We start from the raw sequence: 16,155 nt of genomic DNA, 5'->3' as shown, positions 1-16,155 counted from the left end.
GTGTGCAGGTAAATCCCTTCTGTGGATGTCCCAAAGGCGTGCTTGAGCATGATTGCGAAGAAGACGCCGAAGAGCGTGGGGGCAAGGACGCAGCCCTGTTTAACTCCACTGCGGATGTCAAAGGGGTCAGATGTTGAGCCATCGTACTGCACTGTGCCTTTCATGTATCTATAAAAAAAGAGAAGAACTTACGGTTTCAAGAATCAAATCCAAAAAATAATCTAAGAATAATCATTAATTAATTTGCAAAAGTCCTGGTAACAAAAGTTCTAATAATTTCAAGTCGAATCCTGATGGAAAATCCAAGATGGATGACGCTAACGTATGTTGTAGTCAGTACTGTGCTTATCTACAGTTCCTTGTAGAAATACAAATAATGGCACTCCGGTGTTGGAAATCCAAATCAAATTTGTAACCAATGTCTTTCCAAAAGTTTTATTTGAGCACTCCTCAAAATATTTCCAGAGAAAAAAGAATTAATCCTTTTGAAATCCAACTAATCTGAAGAAAATTATGACTTAAATCTGGCTACAACAAAATAACTTGAAATCAGTAGAAAAAGTCCCATCCTGAGAGATCTCTCTCTAAAACAAAGGTTATATTGTACTATAAGACGCAGTTTCGAAATTCCCCCAAGTTGCGAAATCAGAAGGGGGTCACGTGATCATGTTTATATCACTTACACAGAATATGGCCTTGATTAGACCAATAATTTGCTCTAAGAAATAAAAAAATAAACAAAGTTGTCTACATCTTAAACCCAAAGCCCCATCATGACCTTGATAACCACCAATCATTTTAAAATAAAAATAGAACTTGTTTTACTAATTTTGAATCAAGGTCAGCATTCAGGCCAACACCTGGTGTTTATGAAAAGAATGATTCAGGTCCACCAATTTTCTAGAAAAATATCATCTCCAGTGAATAAATTTACATTATAATAGCAAATAATGGAATAAAAACTTTAAAACTGACAAACAATTAAATTAAAATAAATATGAATTAAATTAGACATACGTAACACCAGGAAAACTCTAGTTGATCCTGAGCTAAATACAAATACGTAATCTATGTTCATTAAACACGAAAGATTAGTCACAACAGTGATACAACCAATTACTGGGTCTCATGATTCTAACATAAACAATTCATATATGACCTATAACTCCAAATTTCAACAAATTCAATGAACCATTAAATATGGGCAACAGAGGCCTCTTTTAAAAAAAAGGTTGTAGTGCTTTTCAAGAATCATAATTCTATTAAGAACATAATGTATATAGAATGCAATAAAACAATGGTCTTGTGATAAACGTAAAACTTTTGTATCCAGGAAATGGAAAATATAGGTCATGTTGTAAGGGTACGAAATTAATAGAGATGTACTCTGTTATCCAATTTATTGAGGTTCTGCATAGACAGTTAAAATATAAAGTTTGACGGAAATATGTGAACATGGGTCAGTGCTGTCCTTTTTCCTGTTTCTCACTTTGGGCCCTGATTCCAGTTATATAACAGTCTGTATATAGTGCTGCGGCTATCTATATTGCCTATATTACTTTTATATTATAGAGTTATTTTGGTTAATGAGATTTTTAATTATTTAATCCTATGACTGGTTTGTACTATAAGAAGAATAAATGTATGCACTATTTCCATTCGTAATGCAAGGTCGAATGGCCAAGTTGACGTCAACATCTTTCCTATACCTAAATAGACCATGAATTAGTTGAATGGAGGTCGGAATAACACAATGTGATCTAGGGATTCCATATGTACACTGGATAGGTAAGACTACCCCAGCTGGAGAAGATGTAAAATATAATAAAGCCAAGTGTTTACTACCATATTATTTTGCAATATAAAATAATTTTATTGGCTGAAATCTTTTCTAGAAATGTTCAATTGTTTATTTGCTACGCATGACGTGCTTATTTTAAGGAAGTCAAAAACACAGCGTTCTCATTATATGTCTATATTTCAGGTTTGCAAGAGTTACACGAGCATCTAGATTTATTTATTTGTTTATTCGTTAGAATTACAGAGCTACAACATTAATTCTAAACCGAAAGTACCTTACTGGATTAATGTGAAATGATTCAAGGACTTGTATATTATTACCGTGAAACAATCAAGGACACTAGTGATATTAAAATTTCATTGGATTTACATTGAACAAGTAAAACTTTTGGATATTAGAACAGTGTTGTGTGTGTGGTGCTACCACATAAGCACAATAAAGCTTTCATTCGGAATTATTTTTAAGGTTTCCGGATTACTGTCGAACTAATAGTTCATTTATAAAATAATAGAAATTCATACCATACTATAAGTTAGGGGCCCCGAGTGGCCGAGTGGTTTAAAGCGCTCTCCGTTACAGATCACTGCCATCTCACCTCTGTCTGCGTAGGTTCGAGTCTCGGATTCGGTCATTGTGGGTATGTGAGAAATGCCAGTAGCTTCTCGAGGGTCGCTGGTTCTTTCCGGTGATTTCCGGGGTTCTTCCTCCACCATTAATACTGGCCGCCACGTATGGCCTATCGTGTGTTAAATCCCACAACAACAACATGTATAAGTTATTTTTAATTCTTTTACTTTGTCTTTGTATTGTACGGACATAAGTTTATATTTTGGATTATATAATGCTTGTGTGGTGTTTGCTTTTTCTTTCTACGTTATTAAAGTCATATGACGTAACAGTAGGAAAAGAGGTGATGTGGTATTAATAACATTAAGCATACGATAGTCTAGTTTAATAACTCTAGTATCAACAGTGCTCCAGAAACATCTTTATAATATAAGAATTAGATCCAGGTCAGTGAAGTATGAAATATCGGTCACATTGACCTATTGAGGGATGAGGGTGGAGTACTGATTAGGATGCGTCATAAAATAAGACTTATTCTTCTAGGTAGAACACTCTTATGTTACGTGTTTAGGCTCGAATAAACAGTAACACAAGAAAGAGTGAAAACAATAATCTTTAAAAATACAAGAATTTATTTCCCTGGACAAATTCTATAAAATTGAAAAAATATGAACTTATGGCTTTAAGACTCAAATCCAAAAATAATCCAAGAATAATCCACGAATAAAATTTTAGAAGTCCTAATAATAATATGTTCTAATGATTTCAAGTTCGAGTCCCGTGGTAGAATCCAGGATGGAAGACGATGATGTATGCTGTAACCTGGAGTTCTGGAGTCTATAGTTCCTTGTAGAAACAAGAAATATCACTCCGGTTTTGGAAATCTGAATACATTTTTATATAATTGTCCTTGTTCTAGAATTTCATATGAGCACATGTATTTAGTGTTCCAAAACCTATGTGGTCAAAGATAAACAAATAACATCAGAAAAAATGTTAAATATAGGTGACAGTTACCGACTTTAGTTGTATTCTGATACTAATATATATGCGTACAGACAGTAGTCTGATTACTTTAGACAGAATAGGCCACAGTCAATTACTTTTGAAACAAGGGTGTTGTGTTCATCAAGTTGCGTCCACTCACGCATTTGCACGAATCCAGATATAGCAGTGTTGCAAAAACTGAACATAAAATCTTAATTGCGACTCTACAGCTAACGTACACGTGTGTAAAAATACTCACATTGTCCTTCTTTTGAGGTTGTTATCTATTTGATGTTTCTGGCGATCAAACGGTGGTCATAAATTGTGTTTTCTTTTAAAGCTACTCCAAGATCCTTACGATGTTTAAGCTGTAACCAACTGACTGTGCATCTCGCCGATTGCGATCGCATCAAAGAGTGTGATGTCGATCATGTATGTAAAAACACGAACCATATTCCCTTATATATGCATATATGCATACATACAGACACACCATACATAACAACATTAGCTCTAATCCTACAAACCTACCTATATGTATAATCCTGCATACCTACAAACTTAGATACATATATATATACATACACACCTACCTACATACCTAGCCACCCACCTATCTGCCTACATTCTTACCTGCCTACCTACCTGCATACGAACATACATACATATATATATACATACATACATACATACATACATACATACATACATACATACATACATACATACATGCAAGCATACATGCGTGTAATTCGTCCATCAACTTGGACTACATTAGTCATCCTGTGTTTTATCGGGAACAAATTGTATGTGGGTGAGTAGGTGGCCGTGAGGCCGACGTGCGCCCTAAATCTTAGGTGGCATTGTGGACATTGGATGGCAGCAACGCTGATCGTGGGGTTACTGGCTTGAGATTTCATGGCCTGGCTCTGTTGTTCTGCTGAGGCTGTTATGTTGGCCTCGCAAGCTGCAGCGCTTTTATTGATGGAAGAGCGCCACACAACCCTCTACTGGGCCGTCTGCTCCCACGTGTGATGGATAATGTCAAAGTTCTTCAATGACGTCTTTAGGGTGTCCTTGTATCGTTTTCTCTGGCCTGCTTTGTTTCGTTTTCCTTGTTCAAGCGCGTCCTAAAAGCGTTTTTTTTTTTTTGGAAGCCGGTGGTATAGCATGCGAGCTACACGGCCTGCCTATCACAACTGTGATTGCATCAAGATGGTTTAGATACTGGGAAGGCTTGCTTGGACAAGGATCTCAGTATCCAGGATCCTGTCTTGCCAAAGTTTCTGTTGAACAGTCTTGCAGATGATACTGAAGGCATCTTTCTTTAACTTTGACTTTGGATTATTTAGGTATGCTTTGTGGAGGCGATGTGTTTCATCCAACAGTTGCTTGATGTTTTCGCAATTCTCCTCAAACCAATCCTTGTGCTTTCTGGGGGAAGACCCTATGATCTCTGTGGCGGTGTTGTAGACAAGCTCTCTAAGGGTCGCACAGGCTGCCTCCACATTCGGGTGTCCAGAGGGGTGAACTGAAGATGGTTTTCTAGAATGCTGACAAAGGTCGATTCGGAGTTCGAGTTCTTCAGCTTGCCGATGTTCAGTCGTTTTGTAATCATCTTGCCTTGCGGGTGAATTTTAGGATGGAAACAGGTGTTTAGCTTGGAGACTACAAGGCGGTGACCAGTCCAACATTCTACACCACACCAAGGACTTAGTCACCTGTATATTCTGCCTATCACTCTTCCTGACTATCACGAAGTCATTGAGATGCTAGTACTTAGATCGGGGATGTATCCATGTCGTCGTGCTGCGGCTAGGGAAGCGTATTACAGTTTCGATGATGAGCAGTTCACGCTCTGCGCAGGACTAAAGCAACGGAAGACCAATGCTGTTGCAGCAGCCGACACCATACTTTCCAATAACGCCTTCCAAGGAGATGTTCTCAGAGCCAACTCATGCATTGAGGTCTCCAAGGATGATGAGCTTATCAGATTTGGGAACAGAGGTTATGACTGGGTGGAGATCGTCATAAAATTCGTCCTTTGTTTCGCCTGTATAGGCTATGGTTGGAGCGTAGGCACTGATGATCCTGACATACTTTCTTCCATTCGTTAGTGGGAGTTTCATAGTCATAAGCCTGTCATTCACATCCTTTAAAAGTCCAGCTAGCTTGTTAATAAAATATTTTGTCACTGCAAAACCTACTCCAGTGTACGGGAGTGTATTGGAGGGGAAGAACCTCTGGTGGGTGAACAGTCGTGCCTACTTTGAGGTAACTCGCTCACCTTTGGTCCCCACATTCACCCAGCTCTCACCTATGGCTCCAAGAAGCTATAACACACACACCAGTAAACCGCTTCGACTGGTGAGCTTAACCAGGTGAGGGTAGCCAACGCGTTTTAACCTTCAGTGAGTAAGGGCATGCCTACCCAAACATGTGAAGATTGGATTCGGCAGACTGCGAGGAAGAAACCAGTAGCTAGTTCAACGGCCAGAAAGGCGATTCGCAGCAACGCGCTGAGGAGCAGAAAGAGCAGGACGAGGCTGGTTGATAGTCCTGGTCATCCACTGCATCGGATTCCATCTCCAGCCGTCTTGACCTTGTCTTGCCACTGGATCCAGATGTCTTGGACGAGAGAGTGAGGTTGACGACTCGCAACTCTTCCTCACTTTAAACAAAGTCAACGCGCAAGTCACTTGGTAATCCTTCTTCCCAACGTCATGTGGCGACGGACAAGCGACTAAGCGACAGGTGTGGGTACACTGGCAGCCGTTGCCGCAAATCTGCACATAGACGGCTCAGGCCATATGGTCGTTTTTCACTGACCCCGATCAGCAATGGAGTTCGGCTGCCCCCTGAGGGACTGAGCAGCCCTTTTAGGATTCATCTGCTCACTTCCATGGCATGAGGAAGGGACTAGAAATGGTGCCCTAACAATTGCCTACTCCATCATTCCCTGGCCAACCGCGGATGGCGGAACCCCTACACCAGCGGTAGAAACACTACAGACAAACATATACATAAGTACGTACCTACATGCATACCTACCTACCTACATGCGTGCGTACGTGCGTGCATGCATGTATGCATGAATGCATGCATGCATACATACATACATACACACACACACATACATACATACATGCATACATACAAACATACATACATACATACATACATACATACATACATACATACATACATACATAGTTGAGGTTGTTCTGAGAAGAAAAAAAATTAACCTGAATATGGTGATAGCTTCCGGCATTGGAAAAAAATAACATGCCATTATATCGTAGTGTCTTCGTAAAAACAGATTCAACCTGTCATGGATGTTACAGATACATTTTTAAATAAAATTGCTGTCCTCTTTCAAATTATTATTTTGTGAGATTACATTTTATGGGTATATCTTGATAATATATAGGTCCAAAAGACCATTTTCTGTCCGTTTATGTCATTCTTTCATTGTTGTAATCTAATCCAAACTTTTCCCACAGATGTGTTTCGCTCACAGAACATTGAACCATGCTGATAGCACGTCACGTGTTGAAACTGGTTGTCTTGGAATACTGGTACGTACAAAATTGAAGCCTACCCTCGTAATGGATTTAATGTGCTCACTAAACTTGTATAAATGTGCAAACGTCAGCTATACGTATGTATGTATGTATGTATGTATCAATGTATGTATGTATGTAGGTAGGTAGGTAGGTAGGTAGGTAGCTATGTATGTATGTACGTATGTATGTATGTATGTGGGTGGGAAGGTAGGTAGGTATGCAGGTAGGTAGGATGGGAGACAGGTAGGATGTTACATAGATAAGTATTCAAGCAGGTAGATTAATAGGTAGACAGGTTTGTAGGTGAATCTACAGGCACATATTTACGCAGTTGCTGATGTATGTATGTACTTATATCTCATGTAAGAATAAACCTATGTCTGCGATAAAAATTGGTTAATTTGAATTGTAATGATGTACATAAACGTCCTTGTAACACGTTTAGCTTCATTTTCCTAATACAATATGTACAATACTGTTTTATTACTGTGCATTATATTATGCATGCGTACCAAAATATTTGATAAGTGTTGCAGTTTGATATTTTCTTTTTCATTTGACATATGAGCATTTATCTTCTATCTTTTTCTTAGATGTTATGTATTTAACATACTGGTTTTTGCTGATAGCTCTATGAATGTAATAATGAACAAGTTTAGAGATGTGCGAATAATGTAAATGAGAAATAACCAGTGAGATCCTTATATCGTATGTTTCTTAAAGAAAACATTGTAATAAATGTATGTTAACCGGTTTAAGTCCTCCAGACTTGTGCAATAATAAAGCTTAAAAAACTACAGCCAATACATGGCAAGTATTTATCATCCTGCCTCGTTTGAAGTAGTGTATGTCTGTATATTTATCACTTTTGGGATTATAATTTCATTTTATTTCTTTTCATCAAAAACAATGTCATAGTCTCGGTTTATTAAAGCGAGGTTGAAATATAAAATAGGTGACTATAATGCAGGTATTACAATCATGTTTACAGCAATGCCAGGGTATTGCAAATGCACCATTTATCAATCAGTGCTTTGAGTGCTGTGATACACCCATGTGTAACTTATACAAGTGTGGAAACAACTGGACAGGTCAGTATGCCATTTTAAATACATACATACATACATACATATCAAGCAGATTTTCATCTTCTTCCTTTGTGTGTACTGCTTGCTCATGCACATGTTTGCTCAAGTCATTAATGCCGTGTTATGTCACTAAATTAAAGTGACTGGTATGTCAACGTAAATCGTAATTAAAGTTACAAGTGAGAAGTCTGAGAACAATTTTCGATTTGTGTTTCTTATTTACGTGAAACCCTTCTAGACCCCATGATTTTGTCATCAGATCACAAGTACACGCTTGCAAGCCCATGTGCGAGGGTTACCATGAGGAGCCCATGCCAAAGTAAAGTTATAGTGGATAGAAGACTTCTTCCTACATCAATAATGAAACAAACCGCTGTTTTCATACTACTTGTCCATTATCGTCTGACCATTGTCATGATTTGAAGCAATGCTTGTGTGGTGAACAAAAAGATCATTATTACATGCACTACATATGCACATATGAGCGTTTCAGTCAGGCCAATATTATTAATTATGACTATGCTACCTATGTGGAGATTAATTTTCTGTGAGACGAAACTATACTAAATATGTAGAGATTTCTTTTATGTGAGACGAAACGTCTCTTGCAGGAAGAGGATTTGTTAGCACTACTATACTGTGTATAACATATTAAATTTTATGGCAGTATATATTTCGTATTTATTGTAGCAGCCTGTGTGTAAGAATATATTGCGGGAAACGTACACATATTGATGTGTATGTTATTTTGAACGAATTGCGTATGAGCATCTCTTATGCGGGAATGATAGTATCCAACCAAATTTTTGGACTCGATGCAAGTAATTAGTATACGTTAGTACGCGTACGAAACTGTATTCTGGATCTGCTGCTTCGTATGAGTATATGCAAAGTCCATTGAGTGTTACAGGTACACCAGAGGGCATACAGTACGGCGGCAACCAACGAGATAGAATATGACTTTTTCAAACACATGAGCAATGCCTTGTTCGACAAGACTATGGAAAATGTATGAAAACGGATTAGGGGAGACCTTGTCTGGGAACACGAGCAATATAATGTTTGGGGGCTCATCGTGGATCCGGCGTTGGAGACACGCAAAATATATGACGGTGGACGCATATCCATGCATATTAAAACCTCGAAACTAAAGCTTACACAGCCGATATGTGTTTGCACATCTGAGTTAGATCTCTCCATGATCTAGACGTATGAAGTTTATAAAGTCGCGGCACGGCTACAATGTAAAAAAAGCTATATACGGACACTGATTTTTTGTTATTGTATGTAACTACCTACGACGTATAAGCAGACATGGCTAAGGCAGCCATGATAAATGAATTTGACACCAGCGAGTTTCCAAAAGATCATCTTCTGTTTAGTAACGAAAATAAAAGGTGGTTGGCATATGCAAAACTAAGTGCTCGCTTATTACGTTGAATTGCGCCCTAAGACGTATTCAAAGCGGTTGTCAACTCCAAATATCAACACAACAAAGGAGTTTCACGTGTGATTGTGCAATCGGATCTCAGGGAAGAATGTATGTGGAACGCTTACTGCAACTACCTGGACTCGCACACATAGCAAATCTGATCCGATCAATTAAACTTGTGATTGGTGTGTACGACTGTACTAATACAAGTTTGCATACTCTTGACACCAAGCGTTGGATCTTCCCTGATGGAATCACTATTTCCGGGCATGAGTACACGCAGATCCCTATTCAAGCATCACTTTTGTCTAGCTTATTGCATTCACTGATTATGTGACTGATTCTCAAACTTTTCCCTCCACATCTCCACATTCGTCACAATAGTTAGACTTCTTGATTGTACCTTCATGTACTTGTTTTCTCTTGATTACCATTGGTTGATTATTTCTTCATCCATCTACATATGACTAATCTGTTTTACTGCGTACTTTTCAAATTGTTAGTATGTATCTCTTTCCTTTAATTATGTTGTTCACTCCTCGCATCTGCCCGGTTGAAAATAATTCGTTGCTTCGTTCTCATTTGGAATGATCATCCGCCTGGATAAATGCTACATATACAAACTCTTCATCTCTTTCCATGGTATTCTGTCCATAGCTACTCGTGTCTGCATCAGAACAGTTCTGGCACTTATCAGCCGTTTACCTCCGATATTCCAGACAGGGTATAGTTTGTTAACATCCACTCTTCGATATCTTCTAACCCTTTTATTGGTCTAACCCCTGGCTACGTAGCTGGCGATTGGGAATGCCAAAGCTTTGGCCGTTTCATACGTGTTTCCTAATTTACATTCTCAGCCAAATTCTTTCCCCACCCTTGAAAATTTCTCTTTTCTGTATCTTTTCGTGTTTTATCCGGACTCAAGATTCTAGTGAATGTGGGATTTTCATCATCTGGTTTTCACTCTACCTGCATGCGTCAGTTTGCTCCATGCATGCGTTGGGTTTTCTTTGCTCTGTACTGTGTGATTACTGTGTAATAAACATTTGCATTTCATCCAGACAGAAACAATATATAATAGTTGATTGCTTGCATGCATAACCTTTTCTTAAACATCTTTTTGTACCGTATCATGAATTGATATGTATCATGGAACAGTGAACACATTATTATTATTATTATTATTATTATTATTAACTTACGAAAACTGAACACAACTTGACCGTAGACTTAGACTTCATCTATGACCATTATTTCCTACTCGGAACAGACACAACTATTTCAGGACCTGAAACGATATCTAGTACAGACGGATTATCAGGTTCATCACTAACTTGATCGTCACAATCTGCAATTACATAAATTATAATTCTATTACAGCTGTCATGCACTTGCAAACAACTAAAATTCCGGCCCAAGCTCACACAACCTTGCCAACAACCACAATACAGCCCCTTCTACCTCCACATATATCTGGACAGTTGACGATCAACCTTAACGCCGATACAATTTTAGCATGTAATTCCAACGAACTGGGAGTAACCTATACATGGCTTTATCAGGGAGTATGGAAATTATTTATTCATTTGTAAACACAAACGCTCTTGCTAAAACCAATTTAAGAAAATGAATTTAAATTCATATGATACAGTTCAAAACTACATTTATGATGCTGCCGATATGCTTACCGTGTATAAGCAGAATACAATTATATAACTGCATCAGTGCGAGGAACACAACCATCTTATTACCTTGAAGAGTACTTCGCTTGACTGGGTACCTACATAAACATAAAATGCATAAGTATCGCTGTTAAACAGAATTTTATAGCTCGTTTTACAACATGCCATAAATGGCCTAATCAGTGTTTTGATTTCAGACTAACATGCTGTTTGGACACAACAATATGATGCTAAGCTATTAGACTGGATCGTGCGTATATGGCGAGGATAAGACAATATTCTGATCTGCACATTGGTTGTGTATGCGAGACATATATATCATCTTGTAAGACTGTTTCCTCAACGCACAAATTACGGCAATTGTTATGTAAAATATGATACAGAGTAGTAATAACCTGGCTTCGAGTCCCCCTCCCTCATCTCTTGTTTACTTTGATGTATTTTATGTCTTCATTGTCATTCAGTATGGAAGTGATGTGATGTGAGTTAGATTTTTAACGTATCTTTAACAATTTCTCAGTCATATCGATTCGATGTCTGCAATGTGGCAGTTTATATTAATGTCTAGCACTGGGGCATCATGCCACATACATGTAGCATGATGTCCCACCCAGTCACATTATCCTGGCACCAGGTCGACCAATCCTAACACTAACCTCTTAATGCTGAACGCGAAGCGAGGCAGCTGTTGGTACCATTTTTGTAAGTCTCTGGTATGATCCAACTCACGACCTCCCGCATCCGAGGCGGACGCTCTAACCACTAGGCCACCGAAGCGGTTCAGTATCGTGAAATTGTAACCTCTAAATTATGATATCACAATCCCTTAAAGGGGCAGAGACAACTAGACAGATTATATTGTCCTAAACTTACTCAGCCAACACAACTGCATATGCACATTCCATATCGTACTTCTTTACACCCGCTCCCAACAATCCAAGACAATAACACTTTGGCATAAAGCGTAATCTATCGAATAGGTGACGCGTGTGCATGCTGTAAATGTGTGTTCAGAAAACATTTGAAAATGTCATTGCAGCTGACATTTTAGTACATTTGATCTTGGAGTACTAATGTTTCTGTTCCTAACTACAGGTCACGGATATTAAGAGGACAACTTAATTATGTCTTACGTTTGTCTTCAAAGCCATTTTGTCTTCGTTACTGCCACAGCTAGCCCTGAGGCGGACAATCATCAATTGGCTAGTTAAGGCCACGTGATGTGAGCGATAGTCTATAAATACAAATGCACACGGCACATTCGCAGATAGCTGTCAAAGAAGCAAACGTGTTAGCACTGAAACAAGAAAGAAATGCAGCGCTGTAGATTACGTTTATCAGAGACTGGTTTCATATTTGAAACAACGAAAAATACAACATACAGCGCAAAACCTAACGTCAGCTAGCCCTGCCGCATTAGGGAAATACGGAATCGGTGTCTAACGCAAATATTCACGAAAACAACAAACACAAAACACAACAATTAACACAGAAGAAAAGCGAAAGAACAAAACCCTAAATACCTTTTTTTACTTCTTTTTCAACTATGCATTAAAATGAATTCATATATATTTAGTGTTTATTGTGTTTACCTTTTAAGTGAGTGCTGTTTTGATACAGGTAATCGTAGGTCACAGAAACACTCAGTCTAATGATTTACTCAGTTCTGAGGTCTGCTTGGCTAGTTAGTTTCACATACACGTGCCCTCGTCTATATGTCTGTGTATGTGTCATGTTGAGATGGAATGTTGAATTGACCTGCCGCGCCCTGCTCCATTCCGTAAGCAGTAACTAATGAAGGCGGTAGGCACGGCTGCTCAGTGTTCAACTCATTGAAATCATGACCGAAAGGCTACGGGTTCAAGTCCTACCACGGTATCAATCCAAACCCTCGGCAAGCCACTTACTCAATCTGCCTCAGCACTGATTAACATCCTTGTCCTGTTCTGCAGTAAAACTCCAAATTAATATCATATCTAGATGTTGTGGTGAAGAATCACATTTCATGTCACCAATCATTCCTTTCTGACAATAATTTTTACAAGTGCTAGGTGTCCTAAATTATCAAGATTTTACACGCATAACAGCAAGTTTCATTTGTTTTCGAAAAACAACTTGGGTCACAGAATGTGTATTTTAATTTAATATGTGTATAATTTCACAATGTTTTTTTTCTTCATAATTGAACTCCCTGAAAGTTTGTCAAATTTACAGCGCGTTTTCAGAATGATGCTACAAACACTAACATATTTCTATCAAACGTCTTACAGTCTGCTGTGTTCGATCAGAAATTAGTCTATGACTACAAAGCTTTATGAAATGTTAGAAATATGTGTATGCAAACTCATTGGCAAACACACTCACACACAAATACATAGTTTCTCATGTTTTCGTTCTGCTTGACATTATTAAGATTAATTAAATTCAGCACTGAGCACGAGGACATATTGCAAAATATAATAATTGAATTTCAGAGCAAGTCGCTTCCGTATGGAGTGTCAATCATTGGTGGAAACCATCTTGCTATAATCGGTGCTAACTCATCAAATGTCGGAACATTCACTTGTGTAATAAACAAGAACGATCTTCAAGCAGTTAGTATGACAAATGTAACCATCATACCAGGTAATTTGTTTTACGTTTTCATTCGTGACGGCAACCTTCTGTTTGAGATATTGTGTTAGTTCATGCATTGTCATCTAACCTAATATAAAGAAACATAGCAAGCTATAGTGTCGTTATTTACTTGTATGAACTGGTATGACTCATTATTAGTAGTTTCACTCTCTATTCACATGAAACAACATTGCACAGTTCGATGCTAAATGATCTAATCAAATAAATATGATTATCTGGTTTGGTGAATAAAACATTTTATAAGGAACTATTCTACTTTGTAGAGTTGAACTTCAAATTTTCTTCAGTCATTATGTCGTTCCGTTTCATAAAGACTTCATATTAGAAACACCCTATAATTGTAGAATATCGAACCGTACTGAACTTTTTAAGAATCCGCAGGGCCTGCTAAGAAACCATGTCGATTTGTTGTGTCTTTAAACTTTATTCGTGTAAGTACTAGCCAAGAATTACTTGGAAGAATGCACATTCTGAAAATATTCATTTTTTCCTCACATTAAATTCAAAATTAATATCTTTCATTCCATTTTAATTAAAGGAAAATATAGTCTAGGCATGAATTAAGCAAACGTGAAATATTTTCTGCCCATCTATATTTGACAAGGATCTGCGTTTGAGAGATTAAATTTCTTAAATTATATTATTCCCAATAATAATATCGGCCTATACTATAATTCAGTACACAAAAAGTAATGTATTGAATTCGTCAAAAGACTATAAAGTACTTGTCGTACAATTGAGAATGATTCAAAATATAAACCAGTTGATCATTTGTTTCAGTTCAAATCGAGGATGATACTAAGCCCTGGTGGTTGGGGTGAGAACAGTTCTAAGCCCTAACTGTTGAGGGAAGAAACTGTAGTGAAATCTTTAAGTATTACTATCGATTGCTGTCGTACCCAGGCAGTATATTTCGAGCTATATCGCTTAGATGCAAATCATGTCGTCAAATATTTTATTATAATCAATAAAAATGTAGACACATACCACCGTGTCATTGTAATAAGTTTTAATTTAACAAATGTACATTCCGTTTGGTTCAGTTTATTTTGCAATCAAATCATCGTGTGAGGAAAATATCACAGGAACTATTTCACCGTACAGACTAATATTTCGTCAATACATAGATATTCATTATGTTAACAGAAAAGGCTCATGTTACGTCAGTGTTGGTTTCGCCTAACCATCCACAGATTGGACACAGAGTGGATATCCACTGTGATGCTACTGGGTATCCAGACCCATCTATCTACTGGAGTTATACGGATGTGAGTATGATAGATAAGTACACGCGTCAGTGCCTGATTACTATATATTATGAAAGGAATGATATCTTGCTCACTAATTTAGAAAAAAAAAATTAATTGCCTTGTTGTAAGTATCTAACTATATATTTCCCTGCCTATGATGCTGTGTGAAATCTATATAAATATTTTGAAACTCTTTCGCCAAAATAACGGACAAATAGATTTATATTCTCTCACAAATTTAGTATTGATAACTGCTGGCACTATTGCTTTGTTTTCATCAACATCGATAAATGTAATAAAAATGTAATTTGCCTTTTACAATGGTCTAAATACTAACTTAGTTTCGTGATATGTCATGTCTCATTTGGATAAAAGTGTTCAACTTTCTGTACATATGACGTACATGGAGATATTTATACTTCCTACAAAAAAAATTAAAAGTATACATGTTGTGTGCTCTTGTTATTTTATTTTATCCATCTGGGTAATATTATAAAAACGTGTCTTCAGAAATAACTATGCAAATGTATCCACTTCTTTAATAAATATGTTTCTTTTCATCAAATAAATTTCAGACGATGGGGCTGTCGTATATGCCGATTTCCGCATCATATCTAGACTCGACATCTGTTCGAATTAATAATTTCCAGCCCGCCCTACACAGTGGTACATGGACGTGTATTGCCAGGAACAGCCTGGGTGTTGATAGACAGTTCATTCAGCTGTAGTGAAGGATGGATATATTGCTTAAGATATTGGCTCAAATACGGAATTAAACAAGGACGAATGTAAATGCATAGAATTAGGGTGGAAACACTTAAGCCTTATCGTAGTCTACTATACGCTATTCAGACATAATATCGCATATATATATATATATATATATATATATATATATATATATATATATATATATATATATATATATATATATATAACAGAATAAACATTATTTCAAACTTTTCAAATTATTTCCTTATTTCCCGTTAGCTTGAAGGCACATTATATAAACTGTTCTGTTTTCTTCTTCTGACTAGCTACGATTTATTACAACGAAAATTAAAAAATATTTCGTACGAGTGGTATTCGTAATAGTGCTTTGAAAAACATATCTTTAGAAATTTAATATACAGTGAAACTGGAAT

At 37.3% G+C, this 16,155-nt stretch overlaps 1 protein-coding gene across 1 annotated transcript in view; it reads left to right on the top strand.

Moving 5' to 3' along the window:
• Positions 1-15,868, top strand: part of LOC149793819 (uncharacterized) — a 45,335-nt gene extending 29,467 nt beyond the window's left edge. The window contains exons 6-12 of the mRNA XM_089966468.1: positions 3,696-3,787; positions 6,859-6,933; positions 7,913-8,012; positions 10,822-11,006; positions 13,598-13,748; positions 14,907-15,028; positions 15,586-15,868. Of these exons, the coding sequence (XP_089822594.1) occupies positions 3,696-3,787; positions 6,859-6,933; positions 7,913-8,012; positions 10,822-11,006; positions 13,598-13,748; positions 14,907-15,028; positions 15,586-15,738 (878 nt within the window). The 3' untranslated portion in view covers positions 15,739-15,868. The remainder of the gene's footprint in view (positions 1-3,695; positions 3,788-6,858; positions 6,934-7,912; positions 8,013-10,821; positions 11,007-13,597; positions 13,749-14,906; positions 15,029-15,585) is intronic.
• Positions 15,869-16,155: the final 287 nt, after the last annotated feature.

The sequence above is a fragment of the Sinohyriopsis cumingii genome, chromosome 8, assembly GCF_028554795.1.
Source record: "Sinohyriopsis cumingii isolate HCF-2022 chromosome 8, ASM2855479v2, whole genome shotgun sequence".
NCBI classification, from domain to species: Eukaryota; Metazoa; Mollusca; class Bivalvia; order Unionida; family Unionidae; genus Sinohyriopsis; species Sinohyriopsis cumingii.
The sequence above is the reverse complement of the archived record's forward strand: the minus strand, read 5'-3'. Positions and strand labels throughout refer to the sequence as shown.